General features: G+C 37.4%; 1 protein-coding gene across 8 annotated transcripts in view; it reads right to left on the bottom strand.

Annotated features, from left to right (window-relative positions):
- CSGALNACT2 (chondroitin sulfate N-acetylgalactosaminyltransferase 2) overlaps positions 1–21,999 on the bottom strand; it is a 43,200-nt gene extending 21,201 nt beyond the window's left edge. For 3 of the 8 annotated variants that reach the window (XM_034662888.1, XM_034662893.1, XM_034662892.1), the window contains exons 1-4: positions 21,851–21,999; positions 6,766–7,703; positions 4,323–4,539; positions 2,653–2,754 (exon numbers count right to left, since the gene is read on the bottom strand). In XM_034662888.1, coding sequence (XP_034518779.1) covers positions 2,653–2,754; positions 4,323–4,539; positions 6,766–7,426 — 980 coding nt within the window. In that variant the 5' untranslated portion in view covers positions 7,427–7,703; positions 21,851–21,999. Of the gene's footprint in view, positions 1–844; positions 1,004–1,668; positions 1,761–2,652; positions 2,755–4,322; positions 4,540–6,765; positions 7,704–7,780; positions 8,786–21,850 lie in introns of those variants that run through there. The other 5 variants (XM_034662895.1, XR_004626200.1, XM_034662890.1 and 2 more) reach the window with 5 other exon arrangements.
- Positions 22,000–25,519: the final 3,520 nt, after the last annotated feature.

Below are 25,519 nucleotides of genomic sequence, written 5' to 3' on the forward strand. Positions count from 1 at the left end.
GAATGAATGAACAGCAGTTCTGAGAAAAAAAGATTGCTTTTGTCTGAGAGTAGAGACTAGAGATGTTAGAAGCAGAATTTAAGTTATGCCTTGATTAAATTCCTGAGTTCAGCAGTGAGTTTAAAGGTTATTCCAATTAATTATTCTCAAAGGCAAAGATGTAAGAGAGTAGAAAGCATTTTAGAGAACAGGGATTAAACAAACTGGATTAGAACAAAGGGATCCTAAAATAGGAACAATGAGAGAAGACCAGAAAAGGGTCAGACTGAGGAGTGCCTTCTGTGAGAAGTTAAAGAAGTTGGTCAGTGTCTTTGAGGCAAGGAGGAATTTTTCTGCCAGGGTTCTGGCAGTGGTTCTCACAGTGAAGTCCCCATACCCACAGCATCTGCCTCCCATGGGAAAGCATTAGAAATGCAAATTCTTGGGCCCTACCCCAGACCCCTGAATCAGATACTAGGGGTGATGCGGAGCATCTGTCTCTCTCTGGACAAGTCACTCCAGGTGACTCTGATGTTAAAGTTGGACAACAGCTATGCTAGGGTATGGCCAGATCAAAAAGGGACAGTTTAGGAAGATTACTCTTTATAACAGTATAGAATGGGGAATGGAGAGATGGAAGCAAAGTCTCAAATAGTTTATACAGTGGACTCCACATGCTCTGAATGCCCACATTACCCTTCTCATGGGATATAAATCTCTCCCTTCTTTTGGGAAAACTACTAATTACCACCTCACACTCCCAGCACCCACTGGAGGAACTAATCATAGAACACCCCAACCACAGTAATTTCCTAGGGACGGAGACCAGACTCAAGCTGGGCCAATCACAATACCCCCACCCCACCTGGCCATAGTGACCGGCTCAAGAGTGGGCAAAACTCCTTCCCTGGGCTTTTCTCAACTGGATCTGGGAGAAAGCTCTTTCCTCTCTGATGGCAAAGCTGAGAAGATGTGAGCCCAAAGCCGCCAACAGCCATATACCTCACATGTGGAAGAAGCCAATCTGCAATAGGAGAATGAAGTCAACATGCAGAGAAAAACAGACAAGAAGATAACAAGAGAATTTTCATGGTATTCAAGTCTCTGGTTCCAGTCCCTAAAATATCAAAGCTGTTTTGGTTTTCTTCCCCAAATCTGGCTGTAATAATCCCTTTAGCTTGGGAGCTATCCAAGATTCTTCCATAATACTCCCAGTTTCCTTAAGCAAGTTCAAGATGGGTTTCCATCATGTGCCACTAAGGAGTACTGATTAATGCAGGGACAGTTTCAGTAATACCAATATAAGTGCCTGGCACTTAGTGGGTGACCTGAAAATGGTAAAGAGGGAAAAGAAGGAAAGAAATAAAGGGAGGGGGAACCTGGGTTAGGGTGGTGGCAGCAGCAAGGAAAGGACAGGGAAGAGGTCCTGTACAGTAAGCAAGAACTGACTAGAGGTAAAGAATGAAAGATGCTAGCTCTCAGACATTAAGCCCAGGTAATCATGAAAATGGTCTTAGTCTGAACTGAAAGAGGGCCACCAGGAGAAGCAGCTAGTGTGTTGGGGGAAGAAAAGACAATATTTGTTTTTTTATATGTGTGCTGTGAGAGTCCCTTAGGGGTAGGGACTGTAACACCCTCTTCTGTGCCCGTCTATTCCAACCACCCCAGTCAGACTCCCGAGCAGTGTACCTGGAACATAGTCGGTGGGACTCAAGGAATGTTAGTTGAACGATTCGAGAAGAATGGCCGGCCAAATCTGGACTCTTAGGGAATGGCCACAACTAGCAGAAAGGTAAAGAAGCAAGTAAAGGATACAGAGTTGGCTTGGTGGAAAAGACAATCAACCTAATATCTTACATTGTAACATATTTACATTTACAAAATATATACATTTTACAAATATCAGAGGAACGTGTCCAGAAGGAAGTACTGGTTAGGCATCAAATGTAAAAAAGCGATCAAAGAGGATGACAGAGAAAAGGTTGAATTTGGCAGTTAGGTCATAACTTTGGGCCCATGACTTAAGAGATGAAAAGGCTGAAAAGCTATAGAATTAATAATGGAGTATTAAGGAATTACTAATTCATTCATTCAAACCTGAGTACCTACTATGTGCCAGGTACTATATGAGTTGCCTGATTAGAGAACTATTGTTCTCTGAGGTTTAGCTATGAAAGGACAGAAACCTACCACTAGCTACTGGGTACTATAGAGTCAGGTGGTGGTGGCTTAAGGACAGAAGAGACCTAAGCATCATTTGCAGGGCAAGAAGACGGAACTTGGGAAAATGGAAGGAAAGAGAGGTGACAGTGAGAGAAAAGCTCCGGAGATGATATCAAAGTGAAGGGATTAGATTTAGAAAAAGGGGAAGAGTCCAACAGAAGGGAATGAAGAAGTAATAAATGGAGGCAAATAAACAGAAGGTGGGTGGGCCACAGAGTGAGAGGACCCAGATCATGCCAGGCTGTCTGCCAAAAAGACAGGGAAGACGAATCATTTAGAGTTGCATGAGTGAACTGAGGGATGAAATGAGGAACTTATTAGCACCACCACTCATGCGCTCAGCCGACTTTTAAATAGCAGCTATTAAAAATTAGCTCATTTAAATAAGTGAAATTCTCATTCTTCTAATGTTATCTATCAAGGATTTTAATTTGGACATGGCTCACCAACCTTGTGACAGATTCTAGGATAGACTTGACTTTAGATAGTCCTTCTTTACCAAAATACACCACTGTGAGATGAATTCTCTTGTCCTGATGAATACAAACATCCCTAACAGAATTGAAAAATAAAGTTCATTCAAAAAATATATAAGGAACTACTCATTCAGAAAGCAATCACATGAAGCTTTAACAAAACAAATGAGGCATTACTCATTTAGAATGACACTGCATGAAACTTTAAATATAAAAATGGCAATATTGCTGAATTATTAAAGGTATCAGAGCAAACACATAACGACATAAGCACATGAATATAGCCCTTGGAGGTCCATGGAAGTTGCCATATTTCAAAATATTTTTGGAACTTTTGCTTTGGTATTGCCTTCAGAAGCAAATTACAAGCTACTAAAGGAAAGAAGTCTAATCAGTTCAAAACCAAATAAGTAAGTATTCAAGTTGTTGGTCAAGAGTTATTTTGTCTTTGGGGTGCCTGGGTGGCACAGCGGTTAAGCGTCTGCCTTCGGCTCGGGGCATGATCCCGGCGTTGTGGGATCGAGCCCCACATCAGGCTCCTGCTATGAGCCTGCTTCTTCCTCTCCCACTCCCCCTGCTTGTGTTCCCTCTCTCGCTGGCTGTCTCTATCTCTGTTGAATAAATAAATAAAATCTTAAAAAAAAAAAAAAGAGTTATTTTGTCTTCAGACTGGCTAATTCCAGAATTTATACCTACCATCAAGGAATAAATATTTGCCATGGCTGAGATTACTTACTGTAAAGAATAATGTAGCATCTGAAAGCAATTCCAAGAAAAGCAGTAAAAAATGCTTTAGGAAATCAGATCTCAAGTGAGCTATTTCAAACAGGCAAAACTCATTTTTGGAAGCATGATTTCTAGATATTCTGCTACAGAACAGCATTAACTTTTAAATCCAGTGATTTCAATATGAGAATAAAGAATGGGATTATAAAGCATTAAAACTAGCATATTAAAATATTAAAAACATGACAACTGTTAAATTAAAACAAAAAGGCAAAACTTTCCTCAAATAGCTACCCTAATACATATTTGTTAATTTTTTAACACTTCAGCATTTTAAAATATCCAAATTTATTGACCAAAAAAAAGGAAAAAATTCTTTTAAAAATTGTTAAAGTCTCTGCTTCTCAAGACAGAATAACTCATTTTTAGTTAAATGTTTATGTTTCTAAAATTTATTTCAATTTTAAAATTCCATTGTTCTCAAGGGAATTTTCTGGAGAAATAGCAGTGTCCTATACGTCGATTGGTAAAGCAATTATGAGTGTACAGGTTTGTCAAAAGTCATGAAACCTGTATCCTTAAAATAAGTGGGTTTTATTTTATGTAAATTATGCCTCAATAAAGTTGCTTTTAAAAATTCAACTCGTCCTAAAATGAACTCACACACAGTTATAAAGGTCATCAACTGTAGTGTCTAATAGTTGTCACTCTCAATTTACTTCAAAGTTCAAACTGTCAATAACAATATATTATGCATGCATTAAAAAAAGAGACTATCAAAAACTAAGATTCCCCAAAGCCTATAAAATTACTCTGTAATTCTATGTAATCACATTCAGTGAAGATAAATTAAGTAAATCTGTATGAAATGTGATTTTTCAGGAGTGCGTAGCCAAATCATTAAGCCCTGAGAGTTACCTGAAGTTCTGCATAAACTGTGCAAATGCTTCAGTTCTTTCAGCAAGTGGCACAATGATATTAATAATTGATCTAGTAATGTCAATCATCTCGCTCTTCACTTTCATGAGAGGTCCAAAAGGGCGGAAGAGGGTCACATGTCTGTATTCCATAAGGTCTGCTTTCTTAAAAAAGAGTTCATACTGTGTGCCCTTATCTCTCTCGGTGCGATAATAACCTAAAGGAAAAGAGTTAGGGACAAAGATGTCTCCATGTCAAAGTTTATAAATTCGATGTGAATATTGATTTTATTCAAAGACCAAAAGTACAAAACCAGACATGTAGTGTTTTTAATCATTTTGTGAAAATAATTATCCCCACTGTAGAGTTGTAAACAATTATTTCTTTAAAAGGAGAGGTTAAAAAAATGTTCACTGCTCTATTATTAGTCAATCCATAAATATGCTCCAAATCACAATTATTCCTTTTTACATATGACTCTTTTCATAGTAGAGCCTATTGACACAGTAATCATATGATGAAAATAAATTACTTCAACCAATACTGAATTCTAGACCTGAGAGTCAAAACTTCTATTGCTTGGTTCAGTTCAACTAAAATAAATGGAGGGCCTTTGTGTCACTCATTGGTGGTATAAAGAGGGCTATATAGTCCTGGTTTTGAGGAACAGTCAGTCTAGTGAGGGAGGCAGAAAAATAAGGAAATAAAAACAATACACTGATATATATTTCACTCTACAAACACACACACACACACACACACACACACACACACACACATTCTCTCTCTCTCTCAGAGTGAAGTCAGACAAAGAAAAATTAGTACAGATTTAAACATGGTGATCTGAGATACCTGCAGGAGAAAAGTTTGGAAGTCTACTGGGCAATCTGATTTTTAAGTGTGACATTCAGGAGAGAGGGAAGACCTACAGATGTGTGAGTCAGTCAATATCCGGGAATAAAACAATGAACAAGAGAGACCAATCCTGATGCTTACAGACTAAAAGGAACTCCAAATTAGGAAATGGGAAACACCATACACTATGACAAGTGCTGTGAGAGGAGACACAGGGTAGAGGTTACAAGAGAACACAGGAAGCACTGTTATCTTAAGACTTGCAGGTTGGAGATGACTTCTAAGTGAAGTGACTTCTAAGCTAAAGTCTGGAAAAGGAATAGGAGTTACTGAATAATAAGTAATTATTTTTTATTTTTGCTGGGGTGGAGGGTAGCTGAGTGGAAGAGAAATAGAGGACAAAGTATGTTCCATGCAGAAAAAAATCCTGTCAGTGAAAGAATCCAAAAAGAGTTATAAGATAAGCAGAAGCTGTAGAATATACAACCGACATGGCTTCCTTTCTTTTTTCAGGCAGATGTGAAGACATTTTATACTTAGTGAGTTATTTTCTCAGCAGCTTTCAATTCTGCCATAAGCTACAAATATGGTGAAAAGACAAAAAGCTGAGCTTGCAGAAAAATTAGAAGAATTTTGAGAGAAACGACCCATCCAAAATTGCAGTACGTGACAATAGAGAAAAGAAGTGGCTACAACGAAGACAGCTACAGTACAATGGAAAAGCACAATGCCCTCCCTGATGGCCTCCAAAGGTCTCAAGGTACTACTATATTGTAGTATAGCAAGTGCCATTCATGATGATTCAAGGCCAAAGAAACTACATGTGGTATACTGTTCATAAATCAAGCAAAGAGAACTTTCAAGAGAGATTTATATCCAAAATGGTTTTAAGTTTATAATTAAATATCTAGCAGGAAGGATTAAGATGGAGATGGGTGGGGAACTGTATTTCTATTTATATCAGTCAGCAAATATCTTAAGTTTACGGAAGTGTTCCTCAACTTTTGAGTCATACTCCATCTTGAAATGTATACATCCCATGCCCTTTCTGAAGTCTGTATTAGGAAAATAGGTTATTTCTTTACTTTTCCAAATACCAAATATGCTTTTCAAAACTATATATGCCCCCTTGATGTTCTGACATGTGCTTCTCCTCCCTCTAAAATATAGAATAACCATCAATCTACTAAATTAGGGTTTTTTCTTTCCTTTATCAAATGGTTTTCAAATCATGAACCTTAGTTCATACATTTTGAAAAATACAAAAAAGGAACATCAAGACCAGCTAAGAGAGGAATGCAAAAACATACATGTACAAATACATACATAGCCCTAAGAGCCCTTCAACTTGAGCCCTATGTAGTATTTATCTATATAAACTTAGATTTATTCTATTTCCCCGGTCCTCTATGTTATTATGGTCACATTATAACTTTTTTAAAAAAGCCACTTCAAATTATTGGTGGAATGCAGTGGGTAAAAACTCAAATATTTCAACACTGTAAATAATGACTGACTTATATTACCAGCATAGAATAATAGCATTGTCAACTAATGTAACTATGGACCAACATATTTTTCACATTACCTTCGATGAAGTCATTTTCATTAAATATCATTTTCTCTCCAAGGGGACCTTCCTCATCTTCCTGCTCATCATCTTCATCAGGATTATTAATGACCTCCAAGCCAGCTTCAATAACTTCTACCAATTCATCTCGCTTGTCTTTTCTAACTGGCTTTTCCTCAGGATGGCGAGTGAGACCCATTTCCAACTGGAATACTTTCATTAAGGTAAAACTTTCAAAGGGAATGACTCCATACTCACTAGGTAATTTAGCTCCTATGCTAACTTCAGCTTTGTCAATTTGGGAGTGAAGAAATTCTAAAAGATCACTAGGTGTTTGCTCTTTGTTGCCTTGATAGCCTATGCCATTAGCCCCTACATTTTTTCTTTCTTGCAATGATCTCATCTTCTCACTCATTTCTTGCAATTCTTGTTTTAGTTGGGCAATTTGACGTTTTAGACTGGTAGCCCTGGTTTGATAATGTTCTTCTTGCTCCTGTAGGAGGGCTTGATAATACTCTTTACCATAATTTTCCCCAATAACACCAGGAAGAGGTGCATTTCCATCAGTCTGGGGGGCACACTCCAGAAGGTACAAAAATAATACCAAACTGCAGAGTAAAGCAAGACCCAACAGTAGCCAGTGGGTCCGGGTCTGAAGAATCAATCCTCTTCTAGGCATTCTTATTAATGTGGACTTGCCTAACAAGATAAGTTCTTTGGTTGTTCATACCTTTAGCAAAAGGTTATCAAAAATTAAAAACAAAATCAGAATTTCCATTAAAGATGGACCAAGATGAACTCTGCTACAGCTTAAAAAATTTCTTCTTTCAGCAGTGAAGACGACTTGCAGAAATGAGAAATAGTACATACTTCCTGCATTGTTATCATGATATCCAGAATAAAGAAATCTGATCTACAGAATCAGATAAAATTCCATTAAATGGGTGGTGATTTTTCTGAAAGAAACAGATAGAATCAATCAGAATCTTGTTTCCTTAGCATATCAAATTGTTGGTAGTTTTGGTAAACTTACCGATGTGACTACTATACGTAGAACACCATGAGAAGTGCTGATACAATGTCGAATACTCTATATTGTAAATGCTGGGAGAAAGTTATTAAGAAAAATATCTTACAAAACACTAAAATGACACATGTAATACTTTTAACCAGAATGTCTACACAACCATAACCTCCTGAGTGAATCAAAGAAACATTAAAATTATGTTTAGCATACTTTGTGTTACACAGATACTACTATTTCTAATTATTTGATAACTATAATACTTATAACTCTTTATTAACATAATATTTACATTATATGCCATTTTCCACCTAGAGCATATCACCATTTGGGAACTGAGTTTCCATAAATTGTTTTTGTTATATTGATAATGGCTTACTAGGGAGAGATATTTTCTTCCAGTTTATTCATTTCAAGCATTCTACTTCATTAATTTCTATGGCTGAATCCAACCAATATAAGAGCCTTAAACTGAGTGTGTGTGTGAGGGGAGGGACAATTCCAAAAGGTCACAGATATCTGGAAAACACATTAAGAAACATTTTTACATCCAAAGTCCTCCCATAGATTATTTGAGCATTAGATCACATAATTCTTTCCACCGTATTACACAGCAACAGATTTCCTACAAGTCTGGAAAGGTTTAGAGTCTATTTAAAGAAAAAAAGTGACCATTTTATTGTTTATCTATCAGGAAAAAAATTCAAAAACCATTTAAAAATGTAAAATCACACACTACTGTTCATACCATAATCAGTTGTGTGAGCTCTTCCTTATTTCTTTTTAAACTAAGGAACCTTAATTCTATAAATAGAGAACATTAAATTTAGAAGACAGGAGGCAAAGGAGGCCTCTGTTGCAGAGAGAACTTTCATTCTAACAAAGTATTTGTCAAGAAGGATATGTGATACTCCAGCAGTCTTTCACTGGGGAACATCAGTCCTAGTCACCTTCTTCATGATTAGGAAAGCCTGAATGCCTTTTTCTTTTTCTCTTTTTTCTTGTGGCACATATCTGAATAAAAATGTAGGATAGACTCAAACTCCTTATAACTAGTAGACCAAAAATAATGGACTTAACTACCCTTAGCCATTTATTACTTTGATTAACCAAATGATAACCAAGTATCATGAAAATTTTAATTCACTATAAGGAAGTTTTAATATTATGGCATCTGTTTTACTGATTGTAAAGCTTGTTTAAAGTAATGTAGAAAAAACAGGAAAAAATTTTATAAAGAGCAGTATCTAATTAAAAAATAAGGATGAAAAGTTAATATTAGTCCTAGGACTTTACCATGTCTCAAAACCATAATTCTTAGCATAAGAAATGACTTGAATGTCATTACTTGAGATATAAAACTTAGAGGTAGCTCTTTTAACTATTTATAAGTTATTAACTAGCCTGCTTATTAGGGAAAAGAAAGACTAAAACTGAAAATGTAGAGTCATAATCTTATATTAGCTATTAATAAAGTTATACATATTTAACTAGGTTCCAGGTAGTTTTGCTGTAAGCATCTTCGCCACAAGCAATTTCACGGCATAGCTAATAGGCCATAAGGCAATTCTGCTGTAAAAGATTAAAAAATAACTGGCTGAGAGTTTGGTTTGACAGTTTCTTGGTTTCATCAACTGGATGACAGTTTGGTTTCACTTCTCCATTGACGCAGTACTCCCATTTTATATTATATAAATCTTAGCCCTCATAATGATCTATACAGTGGCAGAGTTTTGAACCCACATTTCCCATAGAACTTTGGAATGTCTATCAATGGACACCTGACAATATGCCAAGAACAAACAACCGTGTAAATGGCTTTCACAATACAACAGAAAGCTCAGTTACAAATATGTATCCTAGATTTGAAATGAAGGAAAAATGAAGGACAAAATTTTCGTGAAAAAAGAAAGTGCAATGCTGAACAAGGGCATGAATCAATAAGCAAAATAAAATAAAATAAAATAAAAGTGTAACACTATGAACAAAAGACTTTGAAGACAAGTGCTTAGGTACAATCCACAAAATAAAATCAGTTATGTAATATTGTCATGGATCTACACACATTTTATATAAATATTTTGTATTTTACAAGTCTTTTAAATTTTGTTCTTCATTTTTCATGTTTCATTATGTCCTTTTTAATAAATGTCCTCCTTTTTTTTTTCCTCATGATTTTGCTTTCTGGCCAATTACCTATGCAGCAAAAATGCTTATGGCAAAGATGCTAATGGAAAAAATACTGGATATGATTTACCTATACTATACTCAAACTATTTTGAAATGAAACTTGACAACAGAACTAACAGTATGTAATCTAAGTACCTCTACCTTTTATTAATATGTTACTTCATAGTTTTATTCTTTATATAGACAAAACATTTTAAACTGTGAGATATGACCCATTTAATGGGTCACTACTAAATAAAGGTTTACTTTTCAATGAAATACAACAGGAAATATCAGTGTATACCACATAATAGTAAGTTTTATTGCAATTATATATATGTATATGTATGAGGTCTCTACATAAAATGTATTGGTAAGAGGGCTGCAGTCCAAAAATCCTGAAGAATAGTGGTTTATAAAGTATTTTTATACATTTCCTATGTCATCCTTTTAAAATGGTGTGGATATTATCTTCATTTTGGATAGGAACAATAAGCTCAAAAATGAAAGGTTTAAGTAAGGTTCTGTAACTATTAAGTGGTATTATTAAAGCCAAGTTCTTCATTTTCCATTCCCTTAAGCAAAATACAGGTTTTAAGATACCTTACTATGCTTATCTTATAGTTGAATCTTTTACAATTGAGTGTTACCCACTGAAACGAAAGAAAAGTTGCCGTGATTACTTTAGAGTATAAATGTTATTTGCATACCTCTGTGGTTGTTAAAAATAAAAGATATCAATTAAAGTCTTATTTGCCTAGTTCCTGAAGGGAACTCTTCGGCCAAATCCTAGAGGAATAGATTGTTACATTAAGTATGTTGGAGAAAACATCCATTTTTCAGCTCTTATACCTTGATTGCCATCATTCTATGTAATGTTTTTATATCATAAACAAAGTTCATTCATAACCCAGAGTTATGCAACTTTCTATGCACAAAGAGCAAATAGTTAAGTGTTGTGAGGAGAGAATGAGATAATTGTGGAGATGGGAAAATGAGCTGTTAAAGATAAGCAATACAAAATCAACAATCTCAGAGTTGAAAGAAACCTTAGAGGCCATCAATTTTCTTAATCTGTAAGCCAGACTAAAGAGACTTCCTCTTATAGCCTAGATAGAACAACAGGGACCAGATCTACTCCTGTACCTGAAACAATAAAAAAAACCAACCAATAAAATCCAGAATCCACACTCCCAATATAAAACAATGGTTTTCAAGATACTGAACATTAGGTAATAAAGGACAGTGACCCTTGGGAGAAACAAAAAACCAAACGATTTCCCAGTTTACTGCCTTAGCTTCCAGGCCATAACACAGGGAGTCTCCTCCTAAGCAAAGCCTAGCTGACTTGCTGAGTTTATGAGATGGAGCTGACAGTCTGAGGAGACCAAGGCTACTAGGTTGAAAGGATACAGTACCAGAGGAGAGAGTGCACAGAGAGAGAACTCCAGAGATCTGAAGAGCACACCCTTTAGGTATTGAGCAGAGCACAGACCAGTGCAGGCATATAAAGAAACTAACTGAAGCTAAAAAAATAAAAAATAAAAAAAAATTAAAGGACACAGAACTTAGCATTCATACACGGCCAGGAATAATGTGCATGTTCCCACCAGACAGACTGGAAAACCTCAAATTCATGGGACATCGGGTAGAGTACTCATAAAGGTCTTGCCTCAGTAATGGGAAAAAATTAACTCTAGACTAAACATGGCTCTGGTCTTGCCTAACAAATCTTAAAAGCAAGACCTGAAAGGATCAAATTGTTTTCAAGTAACTGCACAACAAGCCTCAAAATATTTATAGGATTATAAAAATACCTAGCACCCAGCAAAATAAAATTCACAATGTCTAACATCCAAACAAAAATGATGGGGCATACAAAGAAAAATAAAAATACAACCCGTAATGAGAATAATCAATGACTGAAACTGATCTAGAACTGACACAGATGCTAGAATTCAATAAAAAAGGACATTAATATGGTTACAGGTGTATTTAAAAAGATATTCATGTTCAAAAAAACCAAGCAGAAACACAGATGACAGGGGCGCCTGGGTGGCTCAGTCGTTAAGCGTCTGCCTTAGGCTCAGGGCGTGATCCCGGCGTTCTGGGATCGAGCCCCACATCAGGCTCCTCTGCTGTGAGCCTGCTTCTTCCTCTCCTACTCCCCCTGCTTGTGTTCCCTTTCTCGCTGGCTGTCTATCTCTGTCAAATAAATAAATAAAATCTTTAAAAAAAAAAAAAAAAAAGAAACACAGATGACATAAAAAACTTCAATGTCCAAGATGAAAACTTCAATGTCCAAGATAAAAAATACATTGAATGGGATTAACAGTAGATATTTCAGAATAAAATATTAATGAATTGAAGACATTGCAAAAGAAATCATGCAAAATACTGAAGGAAAAAAGAATGAAAAATAGGAATAGAGCATCTAGAAAGCTGTTTGACAGCTTCAAGCAGTATAGTACGTATGTAATTAGAGTCTCTAAAGAAGGGAGAAGGGATAAGGAGAAATATTTAAAGAAATAAGTCCGAAAACTTTCAGACTTGGATCTATTAATACAGATCCAAGAAGCTCAATGAATACCAAATACGAATGCCATAAAGAAAACTAAAGCCAGGAATATGATAATCAAATTGCTCAAATTCTATGATAAATAGAAAATCTTGAAAGTGGCCAGAAGAAAAACACATATAAGAAACAGAGAGAGTGGAACAACATCTTTAAAGAACTGAAAGAAAAAATATGTCAACCTAGAATTCTATATGCAGAAAAAGTATCTCTCAAGAACAAAGGCAAAATAATTGTTGGGCCGCTGGGTGGCTCGGTCAGTTAACTCTCAGACTCTTGATTTTGGCTCAGGTCATGATCTCGGGGTCACGGGATGGAGCCCCGTGTTGGGCTCTGGGCTCGGCGGGGAGTCTGCTTGGGATTTTCTCTCTCTCCCTCTCCCTCTGACTGCCCTCCCCCACCAGCCGCACATGCACGCATGCGTTCTCTCTCAAATAAATAAATCTTCAAAAGAAAATAATTCATAGACATTAAGAAGCTAAAAGAATTCACCACCATCAGACTCGCACTATAAATTCTTTAGGTGGAAGTAAAATGATACCAGGTGGAAATAGGAATCTACACAAAGCAATGAAGAAACCAGAAATGTTAACAATATGGATAATGATAAGTTTTCAAATTATTTAAATCCCTTTAAAATATAGACACAAACAACTGAAAGTGACTCAAGAAGAAATAGTAAATATGAACAGACGTATGCTGAGACTAAATTAATAATCGAAAACTACCCACAAAGAAAAATCCAGGCCCAGATGTCTTCACTAGTGGATTCTACCAAGCATTTATACGAATTAATACCAATTCTTCACAAACTCTTTAAAAAAATAGAACACACTTCCCAACTCATTCTATGAGGCCAGTATTACTTTGATACCAAAACCAGAAAAAGACACTGAAACTACAGACCAATATTCCTTAATGATACACAGACACAAAAATCCTCAACAAAATATTAGTACACTGAATCCACCAACACATAAAAAGTATTATACAACATGACCAAGTGAGATTTATCTGAGAAATGCAAGATTGGTTTACCATCTAAAAATCAATTAATTTGGGAGTGCCTGGGTAGTTCAGTTGGTTAAGCATCTGACTTCAGCTCAGGTTGAAATCCAAAGTCCTGGGACAGAGCCCCAGCTTGGGCTCCCTGCTCAGTCCCTCTCCCAGTCCCCTCTCCCTCTGCCCCCCCCACATGTGAGCCCCCCCCAATAAATAAATAAATCAGACAGTGTGGTACTAGCATAGGAATAGACATATATATCAACAGAATTTAGGGCCCAGAAATAAGGCTTCACATTAAGTCAACTGATTTCCACAGGTGGAAAGGTAATCCAATGGCAAATGAATAGTCTTTTCAGTGAATGGTGCTAGGACAACCAGATATTCACATGCAAAAGAATGAAACTGGACTCCTACTTCACCCTATATTAAAAAATTAACTCAAAGTGGGTCAAAGATCTAAATGTAAAAGTTAAAAATATAAAGCTCTTAGAAAACGTAAGTGTAAATCTCTGTGGTTTTCAATTAGGCAATGATTTGTTAGATATGACATTAAAAGACCAAAGACAAATAAACTGGACTTCATTAAAATTAAAAACTTCTGTCCTGCAAAGGATATCCTCAATAAAGTGAAAAGACAACTACAGAATGGGGGAAAATATTTGTAAATCATATATCTGATAGGGATCTGTGTCTAGAATATATAAAGAACTCTTACAACTCAATATTAAAAGGATAAATAACCCAATGGGCAAAAGATCTGATTAGATATTTCTCTAAAAAGGTTAAGAATGGCCTACAAGCACATGTGAAGATGGCTCAATATCGTTAGCCAACAGGGAAACACAAATCAAAACTACAGTGAGATACTACTTCACATTCACTAGGATATAATTCAAAATGAATCAGAGATCTAAATAAAAAAACCTAAAACTATAAAAGTAGAAGTAAGCAAAGGAGAAAATCTTTGTGACCTTAAGTTAGGCAAAGTCTTCTTTGATCTAACAGTAATAGCATTACTGATAAACTGGATTTAATCAAAATTTGTTAACTTGTGGTCCTTGAAATAACACTGTTAAGAGAATGAATAGACAAGTTACAGACCTGGAGAAAATAGGTGCAAAGCATATATCTGGTAAAGGGCTTATATTCAGAATATATACTTAAAAACTTTCAAAATGCACTAACAACAAACACAACTCACTTAAAACTTGGCACAATGTTTGAGCAAACACTTCAAATACGCACATAAAAAAATTTTCAATATTGTTAAACCACAATGAGATACCATTACATAGAATGGCTAATTTTAGAATGGTTAAAATTAAAAAGTGGTGTGTTGGGATGACAATGTGGAAGAACTAGAACTTTCATATACTGCTTGTGGGTATGTAAAATGGTTTTAGTTTCCTAACAAGTTAAACGTAAGTTATGATTAAATCATTCATACCTGGATATTTATCTGAGAGAAATGAAAGCATATGTCCGTACAAAGACTGGTACGCTAAATGCTCATAGCAGCTTTAGATGTAACAGCCCAAAACTAAAAACAACTCAAATGTTTATCAACAAGTGAATGGATAAATAAACTGTGGTACAGCCATACTGATACATGCATTATCAAGGGTGAATCTCAGTAATTATTCTCAGTGACAGAAGTTCAACAACAGAAGAGTATGTATTGTATGATTACATTTTTATAAAATTCTAGAAAATGTAAGGTAATTTGTAGTGACAGAAAGCAGATGAGTCAGTGGTTGCCTGGGACCAGGTGGGGGTCGGGGAAGTGGTAACAGGAAGCAATTCTAAAAGAGCACAAGGAAACTTTCGGGAGTGATAGATATGGTCTATCATTTTGACTGTGGTGATGATTTCACAGGTATATACATATGTTCAAATTATCAAATCATACAAATACGTATAGCTTATTGTATGTCACGTATACCTCAATGAAGCTATTTAAAAGATAAAACCAAATCAGATTTAGTTTTAGTAGTAGCACCAAAGAAGCATTTTTAAGAAAACTCCATTTTGTTCATTAAGATGAGCATGAAGATTTGTTGACTCCAAGTTTGGATTTAAAAAACAAAAATAAGAAGGGCACCTGGCTGGCTAAGTCAGTGGAGCATACAACTCTTGCTCTTGGGGTTGTGAGTTTGAGCCCTATATTGGGTGTAGAGATTACTTAAAAAAAAAAAAAAAAAAAAGCAACACCCACTCTCTAAAAAAAGCAGAACTCATATTACTCTGAAGGTCTCATTGTATCTTTTCTATTTGCCTTGTGATTTTGAGACAACAGAAGAGTGCCCAACACAGTTCATTCTAAAAACAAAAAAACTCAATTCATTCTATGACATTGATCCCTACATAACACTATGAACTTCAAGCAGTTTCTACTCAATCTTTTGATTCTATAATTTTATAGTACTACTCATACATATTTCATACATCATTTCCATGATACTTACATGGCAGTGTGACAAAATAACTTCTGCAGTAAAAGTAACCTACTGCCTTTTGCAAAATACAAACAACCCATTTGAATCCATTTACTTTAAAAGTTCTACTCTGTATAATCTACCTAAATTTCTGTACAATTTCTTACTAAAGTTTTCAAACACTAAATTTATAATTTTTAGTTCATTTTTTACACAAAAAAGTCACAAAATTATCTGGAAAACATAAGCACCATCAGAAAAACAAAGCTAAAACATTATGAATTATCAATATTTATAAGGGAAGGAATTAGAACCTTTTATTTCTAGTTACAATGATACATGGATTTTTTTTAACATGTCATTGAATAAATGGCTTGTAAGTATTTAGAAATAAAAGTACTGATCACCAGAAGGTAGTACATTTCAAAAAATATTGGAGTACGTAGTGTGTGTTAGGCACTGCAATTGCCTGAATGTTTCTCTCCCCACTCCCCATTCGTATGTTGAAATCCTAACCCCCAGCGTGGTAATATTAGGGGACAAGGCTTTTGGGAGGTTAACTAGGTCATGAGGTGCAACCCTCCTCAATGAGATTAGTGTTCTTATGAAAGAGATCCCAGAGAGCAACACAGCCCTCTTTCTGCCATGTGAAGATACAATAAGTTGACAGTCTATAACCCAAAAGAGGGCCTTCACCAGAACTCAACTATACCGGTGCCCTGAGCTCAGACTAAGAGAAATAAATTTCTATCATTCATAAGCCAGTATATGGTACTTTGTTACAGCTGTCCAAATTAACTATGATAGACACTGTGTTGGGTGCTAACAACAGGTAATACCAGATAGATCATTTTGAGAAGTGTTTCTGGGTTTAACTACATTCAAGGTACCCAGATTTCAGCAAAACAAATGACAGTAATATTCACGCTATCATTACAGGTAAAACAGAAAAACATGTCAAAAGCAGCCTGTGGCACAGGAAAAACAACGAAAAAAGTCAAGTGTAACAGCTGTGTAATCTTGGGCATAATACTTAACCTATCGGGCCTTCATCTATAAAATGAGGTAATTTGTCTGGATGGCCAAGATTCCTTCCAAGATGTTTCAATTCCTTTGATTAAAGATAAACTAAAAATAGACACACACACACACCCTTATTTTTTGGAGGACAAATTTGATTTAATGCACATGCTTTTTAATCCAGCAATTCACAATTCCATTTTTAAGATTTTAAGACTCTATACTACGGAAATACTAATACTAGTATATAGTCACATGCATAAGATGTTTATTACTGCTATATGTGATGGCAATAGAAGTAGAAAGATTAAGTAAACTGTAGACATTTATACAATATTCAAAAAGAATGAGGTAGACCAAGATGTGTTGACATGGATAATACCTATAAAATGGTATTAACAGATTATGAACATTTCTCTTAGTTTGTCTTGTCCATATAATAGGCTTGGGAGCCAACCGGCCTAAATTCATGTATCTGCTCTACCACTTTCTAATTCTTCATTATAGATAAGTTTTTAAATCTCTGTAAACTTCAGTTTTCTCTTCTGTTAAGCAGGAATAATTATGAACCAACCTTTCAGTATTATTGTAAAATTAGTCAAGTAAAATATGAGAAGCATTAACTGCTCAATAAGTGTTAGGTGCTATTTCCCTTATGTGAAGTTTTGTTTCGTTGTTGTTGTCAATGGAGTCAAATGGTCTCTTCCTGCATGACTTCTCCATTTTAGCTTCCCTACTGGAAATAATCTTAATATAAAACTTATTTTCTCAAATAGGCAATTCTTTAATTTATTTAATAATCCATGCTCTTGTCACTAATGTGAAATCCCATTTTAATCATAAGCAAAATTCCTGTACATATGGAGGTCTATTTCTGGCTCTAAACTAGGGGTTAACAAACATTTCAGGTAAAGGGCCATGTAGTAAATATCACAACCAGTCACCCCTGCCTTGGAGCACAAAAGCAGCCACAGAAAATGTGTAAATGAATGAGCATAGCTGTATCCCAATGGATACTGAAATCTGAACTACCTATAACTAATGTCACCAAGTATTATTCTTCTTTTGTTGTGAAGCACTTAAAAATATAAAAGCCACTCTTAGGTCACAGGTCATACTAAAATAGGTGACCGGCCACATTTGGCAACTTGTGCTCTGAATCTTTACATTTTCATACAGTCTTAAATTTTTTTTATATTTCTAAAATTCTATGAAATAAATTAAACATGATATAAGGGTATACAGTGAAACCTCTCCCTTCTCTCCCATAGGCCCAGTTCTCTTCATCAGTTTTTGTGTATCCTGCCAAACCTACTGCCACTATTAAACATCCCAGCATAACATGTGGAAACATGTTATTTCACCTATAAGAGAAATCTCTGAAAATGGAACTAAGTCAAAATTCCTTAAGTATTCATTCCAGCATGTAACTGGTCAGTTATCTATAGCTTTTCGCTTGCTCAGGATAAGCCTTCCAACATGTCTTTACCTATTTCCCACCTTGCCAACCAACTTTTAAAATCATGTTAAGTATTTGTTCCAGATTATAGACTTTAAACTATAACTACTCTAGTCTGTGGATCCTTCCTTAGCATTGCATTACATGTCTTAGCTATGGTTATTAATGCCTTGGAGTTAAGAAATAAGTTATACTATTTTCTTTGGTTACTGTTTCTTGAATTCCACATCTATTTTTCCTGGATTAATTTTTCACTTGATACAGTACATCCTCCAGTATTCCTCGTGGGTGTGGGTGCAAATGACTTTATTTTGCCCCTACCTTTTTAAAAAATTTATTTATTTTAGAGAGAATGAGAGAGTGAACGAGTGCAGGGAGGGGGACAGGGAGAGAGAAACTCCAGCAGACTCCTCACTGAGCTTAGAGCCCAACACGGGGCTTGATCTCACAACCCCAAGATCATAAGCTGAGCTGAAACCAAGAGTCAGATGCTTAACTGACTGTGCCACCTAGGGGTCCCTATTATGCCCCCACTTTGAATGACAGGTTGGTTACAGATAAGTTTCTTAGTTCAAAATATGTCTCATAAGCACTTTTTAAATATTGTTCCACCGTAACAGTCCATGTTCCAGATGAGAAGTCTAAGTGCACATCTGATTTTCACTCCTTTATAGGTAACCATATGTTTCTCTTTGGAAGTTTATGGGATTGTGTATTAATTTATCCATAAAGTTCACAAATTTCATTGGAATGTATCTACATGTGTCTATCAACACTCTTTTAAGACTGTTGGTATGAATCGACTGTCTAGTCAGATACTTCTACTCAGAGAAATTTCCTTGTTTCCTTCCTTTCTTCTTTTGACATTCTACCATAAGGTAAGAATGGGAAATCTGGTATTTACAGTGAGTTGCAAGGGGAGGAGAATGGGGAATAGAAGTTGTTAGCCTAGCCAAAAACCCTTAACCCGTGTCACACCTTTCTATAAGCTTGCTGAAAATCAGGTATACTTACTGATCATCCCCACTACACAGATGAATGGAGACCAGAGAGGGAAGGGCTGATAGACATTTGCCAGTACTTTGTCTCCTGATACATCTTTCTGTTTGGCTCTGGATGCCCAAGATTCGGCCTGGATACTCCTACCCTCATGATCTCTCTGATTATTTCTCCTCTTCTAATTTCTACTCCTTCCTAGAACTGCTATTAGATGTTCACTGACTCTTCTGGATCTATTTTCCATGTCATAGATATTTTTTCCTACTTTCTACCTTTCAATATTCAAGATGTATGTTCAAGAGGTATGATTACCTCCCAAATTTGAGCATCCTAATATTAATATTATTTTTTTCTTCTATTCCTTACATCAACTCCATTGCTACAGGTCTACTTCTATGTATCTATCTCTCACATGCTACTTATTTCTGTTGTCTGCCCCCATTATAAACGTATCAGCATCTCAGTATACATAGAAATCACTGTTCTCCTGCAGTAAATTCACATTTGTAAACCCTACAATTCAATTTTACATTTACACCTAGTACTTGTGTAGTATGACAACAACAAGATAAAGTCTTTTGACTTGCAATCCCATGATTCTTCAAACCATTTTTTAGTCTTATTCTTTTGGTGTTTCGTTTCCCCTAACAAACACCAACTTGAGTAACACAGTTTTTACCTAAGTGTTATGCAATAAGCTTCAGGGACAGACTATCACCGGTTCTAACAGACTTATCTAACAGTTAAACAAGCAATGACAGTCTGGTAGAAGATTGTCATAGGTGTGCAACCCAAGAAATAAATAGTAATACAGTAACGAATCACTTAAGTCTTGAACTCAAAACAGTTATGCTTTTTACCAATCTTTAATGTTATAGAAGTTAAAATAATAAATTCTACTGAAAAAGAAAGACTCCATGTTGGTTAAAACAATTTTCTGCCTACCTTATGATAGTTACTTCACAGCTGACAGAAATGCACACAGGTGTTCACCACGAACACTTATAAGAATGTTCACAGCATTCTTCAAAATATGTAATAACAGAAATTGAAAACACAAATATCCATCAACAGAAGAATAGTCATATAGTCATACCAATGGAATATTAAACAGCAATAAAAAAGAGAATGAACTACTGATACATGAAACATCATGGGTGACTCTCACAAGCAATGTGCTAAGCATTCTGCATGATTCCATTAACATCAAGTCCAAAAGAGACAAAACTAAGAGATGATGACAGAAATCAACACTGACTGGGGGGCAGGAGTAAAACTTGGAAGAAGTAGAGGGAAACTCCTGGGATGATGGAAATGTTCCATAAGTATAATTTGGTCTAGCTTGTGGTTACACAAGTTAGTAAATATATAAAAATCCACTCAGCTGTACAACTAAGATTTATGTACCTGACGACTTCATATGTATTTTATACCTCAAAAAGAAAAAAATGTAATTTCCAAACTGTCAATGTTCAATAAATACTGTAATAGTTAACCATATTTAGCAATAAATATTGGAAATCGAACATCCTTTTTACATTCTTTTAGTCATAAGGCAATTTTAAACAAATGGTATCAGAATAATAATACAAAATAAAGGTTAACATTCTGAGTCATAAAATACTTGGTTCTCCACCTCCAAGTATGGAAGTACTGTTTTAATACAACATTTAAAGACAACATTAATTCCACCAAAAATGAAGACCCAGCTCCTGAGAACCTTCAAAGAGGTTAAATGTCCGGACACTGCATATAAATCTCAAGAACAGGATGAAGGATAAAAGCTTAAGATTTATAATTAAATTTTCATTCTGCCAATAATGTCATCACAAATAAAAGCATCACTATTGCGTTTCCAAATTATTCCTCCGCAAGTTGTTCACGAACAGCGCAATTTTCCAGATGAAGACTGAAAACGCAAGAGGTTCCATGTCCGTAGTCTCCTCGGCCCCGCTAATTCCTACACAAATGTGCATCTTTAAAGGCGCCAGGTGTCTGACAGATACAACGAGGGGCTGCTGTCAAGAGAATACTACGTTAACGCCGTAAAGAGGTAACAGCTGACTACAAAGTTTACGCACTGAGAGAAGCAGAGAGGGTGGTGAGTTAGAGCCAAAAAAAAAAAGTGATAAAAATAAAACACACCCAAACCAACAGTCCTCTGACAGCATCATTCTCAAAAGAGAACTCAAACCGTTCCGAAAAATTGTGACTTTTCCAAACACCGCAGCGGCCTCCCGAGGGCTTGTCCAGGAGGCGACCCCATTGGGACAGAGCCCCCCGGCGGGCCAGTCTGTGAAATGACCCGACAGGGACCCACAGCTCTCCGCCCGCGCCCGGGCGCCCGCACTGCCCGGGCCCGAGCCCGAGCCGCGAGAGCCGCGGGCAGGCGAGGCCGGGTGGGGCCGAGTACTCACCGCGCTCACCAGTCCGCGCAAGGCCACCGCCGCTGCTCCGCCGCCTCCTCCCCGGCAGCTGGCATATCCCGGCAGCGCCCGCGCACAGGGGTTACCACAGCCTCACCGACCACCACACGCCGACGCGCGGACAACAGCCACTTCCGGCGCGCGTGAGGAAATGAGGCTGCCNGGTAGCTCAGTAACTGGCATACAGTATTGATTAATCAATTATCTGTTGAAAATGCGTGTGTGTGTGTGTCCAAAAATGATTTGTGGAGACCGGGAGAGTGTCCCAGGAAGAAAACCGTTCCCGCAGGAACAAGAGTCTGCAGGAACAGGAGTACCAGCTCCAGCCGACCGCTGACTTTGCGAGAGGGAGGGACTCAGCCGAGGATGGCAGCTCAGTTCCGCCCCGGACCCCTGTCCTGGGAGCCCGAAGGACAGAAGAGTGCCTTCGTGGGCACTGAGCTAAGGACTGAGAGGTCGCCAGAGGTGTCTCAGCATCCTCGAGTGTGCGGGGCTGCGCGTGAAGCCTCCAGCGAGGAAGTCCCTTTAGCCATTCCATTACTTTGGACCTGGGTTTCCTTAAATGTGAAACGAGGGATTTGAAGTAGACATTGTGGAAGATGGTTTGAGATCTGACTTTGTATGATTTTCGTGAGTGGAGAAAAAGAAAGCCCAACCTAACATCCGCTCCACTCAACTGCTTATTTCAAGGCATCCCCCGAGGCACTTTGTCCCGCCCTGGGGAGTGATGGCATGAGTGGGGGGGTGATGTCGGGCAGCACCAGCCCCTGCTTGTGTCTGGGCAGGACACGAAGGTGGTAAGAGTGGCTTTGGGCTCTGCCTCCCATCAGGCTCTGCTTTCCTTAGCAGCTATCTTGGCAGGTTACCACATTTAGCCTCCCTTAGTCTCTTTCCTCAGCTGTGTTGTAGGGACAGTAACAATAGCATATGTTCCTAAAGTTGTTGTGAGGGTTGAAAGCAATTTTGTGTTTGAAGCATTTGGCACTCTGCCTGGCAGGTGGCAGGCAGTTGGAGCTCACTGCATTAGTCAGAGCAGAAGACTGGGGTGACTATGGGGTGCATCCTGTAGAAGTGGCATTCTTAGAAGGGAGGACTTGGTCCTAATCACAGCTGTCTTCATTGGATGATGGTTATTGGGATGTCTTTAACACAGATGTTCTCAGATATGTCTTATGGGAAATCCCACCGGTAAGAGAGTGGATAGCCTACTTCTAAACCAGGCTTGCTGGATGTCCAGCCTCTTCCTAATATCAAGGTGTCATTCCTCTCTCATGTCATTTCTGAGCAACTGTAACTGTTTATAGTTTTTTAATACTCCTTCCCTCAACCTGGTGTAAGGGTAAATAATCCATCTAGTCATAGATTCCAAGGGTCTGTGACCTTGTGAAGATAAAGACCACGTCTTTTTCATCTACCACTACTTTACATTTAGGAAGTGTTCAATAAAAGTGAATTGAATTGGTTAAAATAAGAACACACAAAGATCTCTCCCTTATCCAGAATCTCCTTTATCCAGAATCTCATGCCCCTCGAGCAAATGGCATGAATGATTTAGTTTACTGCCTGACATAATTAAGCTTTCTGTCTGGATGCCTGGTAATGCTCTAGTATGGCGATCAGCCTTGTGTGAGTCTACTTGGTGTAAATTAGTTATTTAGTGTTTAAGCCTGCCATGGGTGTTTTGTCCTGTAAGCCTGCGGACCCAAATTAGGGAGTGTAAATGCAAATGTAAATTCTCATGGGAGAATTAGAGAGTGGGTACAAAGCACAGCATTGGTGGATTTAAGAGGAGAAGGCAGAAGTTCTTTAAACACTTAAGGCATTACTGCAAGTAAATATAAATGGCAGGCCACTGAACCGTCAGGGGATTATGTTCCCAGGCTGGCAGCTTTGAAGCCCTCAATCCAAGTCTAAGTCCACTACACATTGTTAGTTAAGACATTGTAATCAGCCTGTACCTGACATTCCTGCTGATGGCCCTTAGGAAGTTTACAGAAAAAGAGCTATCTGGACCTTGTCCTCAAGTCTTATACCAATAATGGCAAATGCTTAGGCTGTTCTCTCTTTCTGCTCTCCCTAGACACTTTAAATTGGATGAGACTATCTGCTCCCCTAGGGCAGGGACATGGCCTCTCCCTTTCTCTCAGGTACCCGTAAGCCAGGCACAGGGCCTGACCTATTGTAGGTGCTCACTGCATACTCACAGATCCATGAATGAATGAATACTGGTAAATTCTACAGCTCTAACTTTCCTCTAGTGGGGGCCAAAGTAACAGCAAGATAAATCTATTTCCACTCACCAGATGCAAAACAGCCTCACCTCCCACTGTGCTGCGGTAGAACCACTCCCCTCCACGTTAAACATTCTATTCTCTGTCTACCTCCACTAGCCCTGTAAACGTTGGGTTTTCTTTTTTATTTATAGCATTTGTTTTTATTTTTCTTTTATCTTACACTTTCCTTACTGATCATGCTGTGTAGCCATGTCTGGCACAAGCCAAGCGTGCACTCAGCAGCTGGTGCTTCTGCTAGTGCTCCCTCTAATCCTCTTGACATCCCTGTGGAGTAGGTTATGGTCCTCAGTTTACAGTGGAGAAAACAGAAACTCAGAGAGGAAACTGCAGGGGCTCCCCCAAGACAGGAACTGACATGGAATTGAAGCAGCGGGGTTTAGCGGTCACCTCTTGTAAACTGCTATTTGAATCCCTCGTTAGCATTGTTGTTTTTAAAATAATTGAGGTTCTGCCATCAGTGGATTTCAATTTGTTAGCTTTTTATTATTTTTTGAATCACTAACTCAAATACTAAATGTATGTAATTTAAATTTGGAGAGACAATAATGCATAATTCAAGTTCTGTGGCAGATAATGGGTGATATACATAAAATAAGTAGTTCCATTGAGAAAAATACTAAAGTACTATTGTGGTATATTAATATCAGAGGAATATAGTTTTTTCCCCAACAATCTCTACTCTGAGGCTTCTTCTTCTTCTTCTTTTTTTTTTTAACTAGAAACCTTTCTCACTCCCCTAGACTGCTTTTGCGCTCCTGCCAAATGAAGGGATGGGGGCTGACTTCCTTTCTATAGCAAGCTCTGAATAGCCTTTGCCTATTCTCATTTGGGTCATCTTTGTTTCCATAGTTCTCCCAGTGGGGCCACCAAGATATGGTCTTCATGTGGCTTATTACCTCAGACCACAGCCTTCAGTCAGGTGTGGTGTTCACAGGGGCCCCGTGTGCCTTGCTGTTCTTGGTTTACCAAGTCTATAAGCATATAGTAAATTGGCATTGGGTCTGATCTCTGCTTGCTTTGCATTGAGTTCCTTGGTTATTTATTCTCAGTTTCAGAATCTGGTTTTGTTATTGATTCCTGTTTGTTTGGCATCTCTGATGGAGTCAGTCCATTCCTTTCATCCCCTTTTACTGTCTTTTATGTTACTATTTTGTGTGCTTTCTTAAAGTGTTGTTTAACATACGGAGAATCATTGGGCAGAACACTGGCATAGGCCCTAGACCCCTGTTGCTCAAGCTGGTTCACAGACCTGAGTTTGGGGTTCTTTCTAGACCAGCATCCATCTTCACATGGTATTCTCTCCTGTGTCTTCCTTGTGTCCAAATTTCCCTCTTCTTATAAGGGTACCAATCTTTGGATTAGGAGC

This window comes from Ailuropoda melanoleuca, chromosome 6, assembly GCF_002007445.2.
Source record: "Ailuropoda melanoleuca isolate Jingjing chromosome 6, ASM200744v2, whole genome shotgun sequence".
Lineage (NCBI taxonomy): Eukaryota > Metazoa > Chordata > Mammalia > Carnivora > Ursidae > Ailuropoda > Ailuropoda melanoleuca.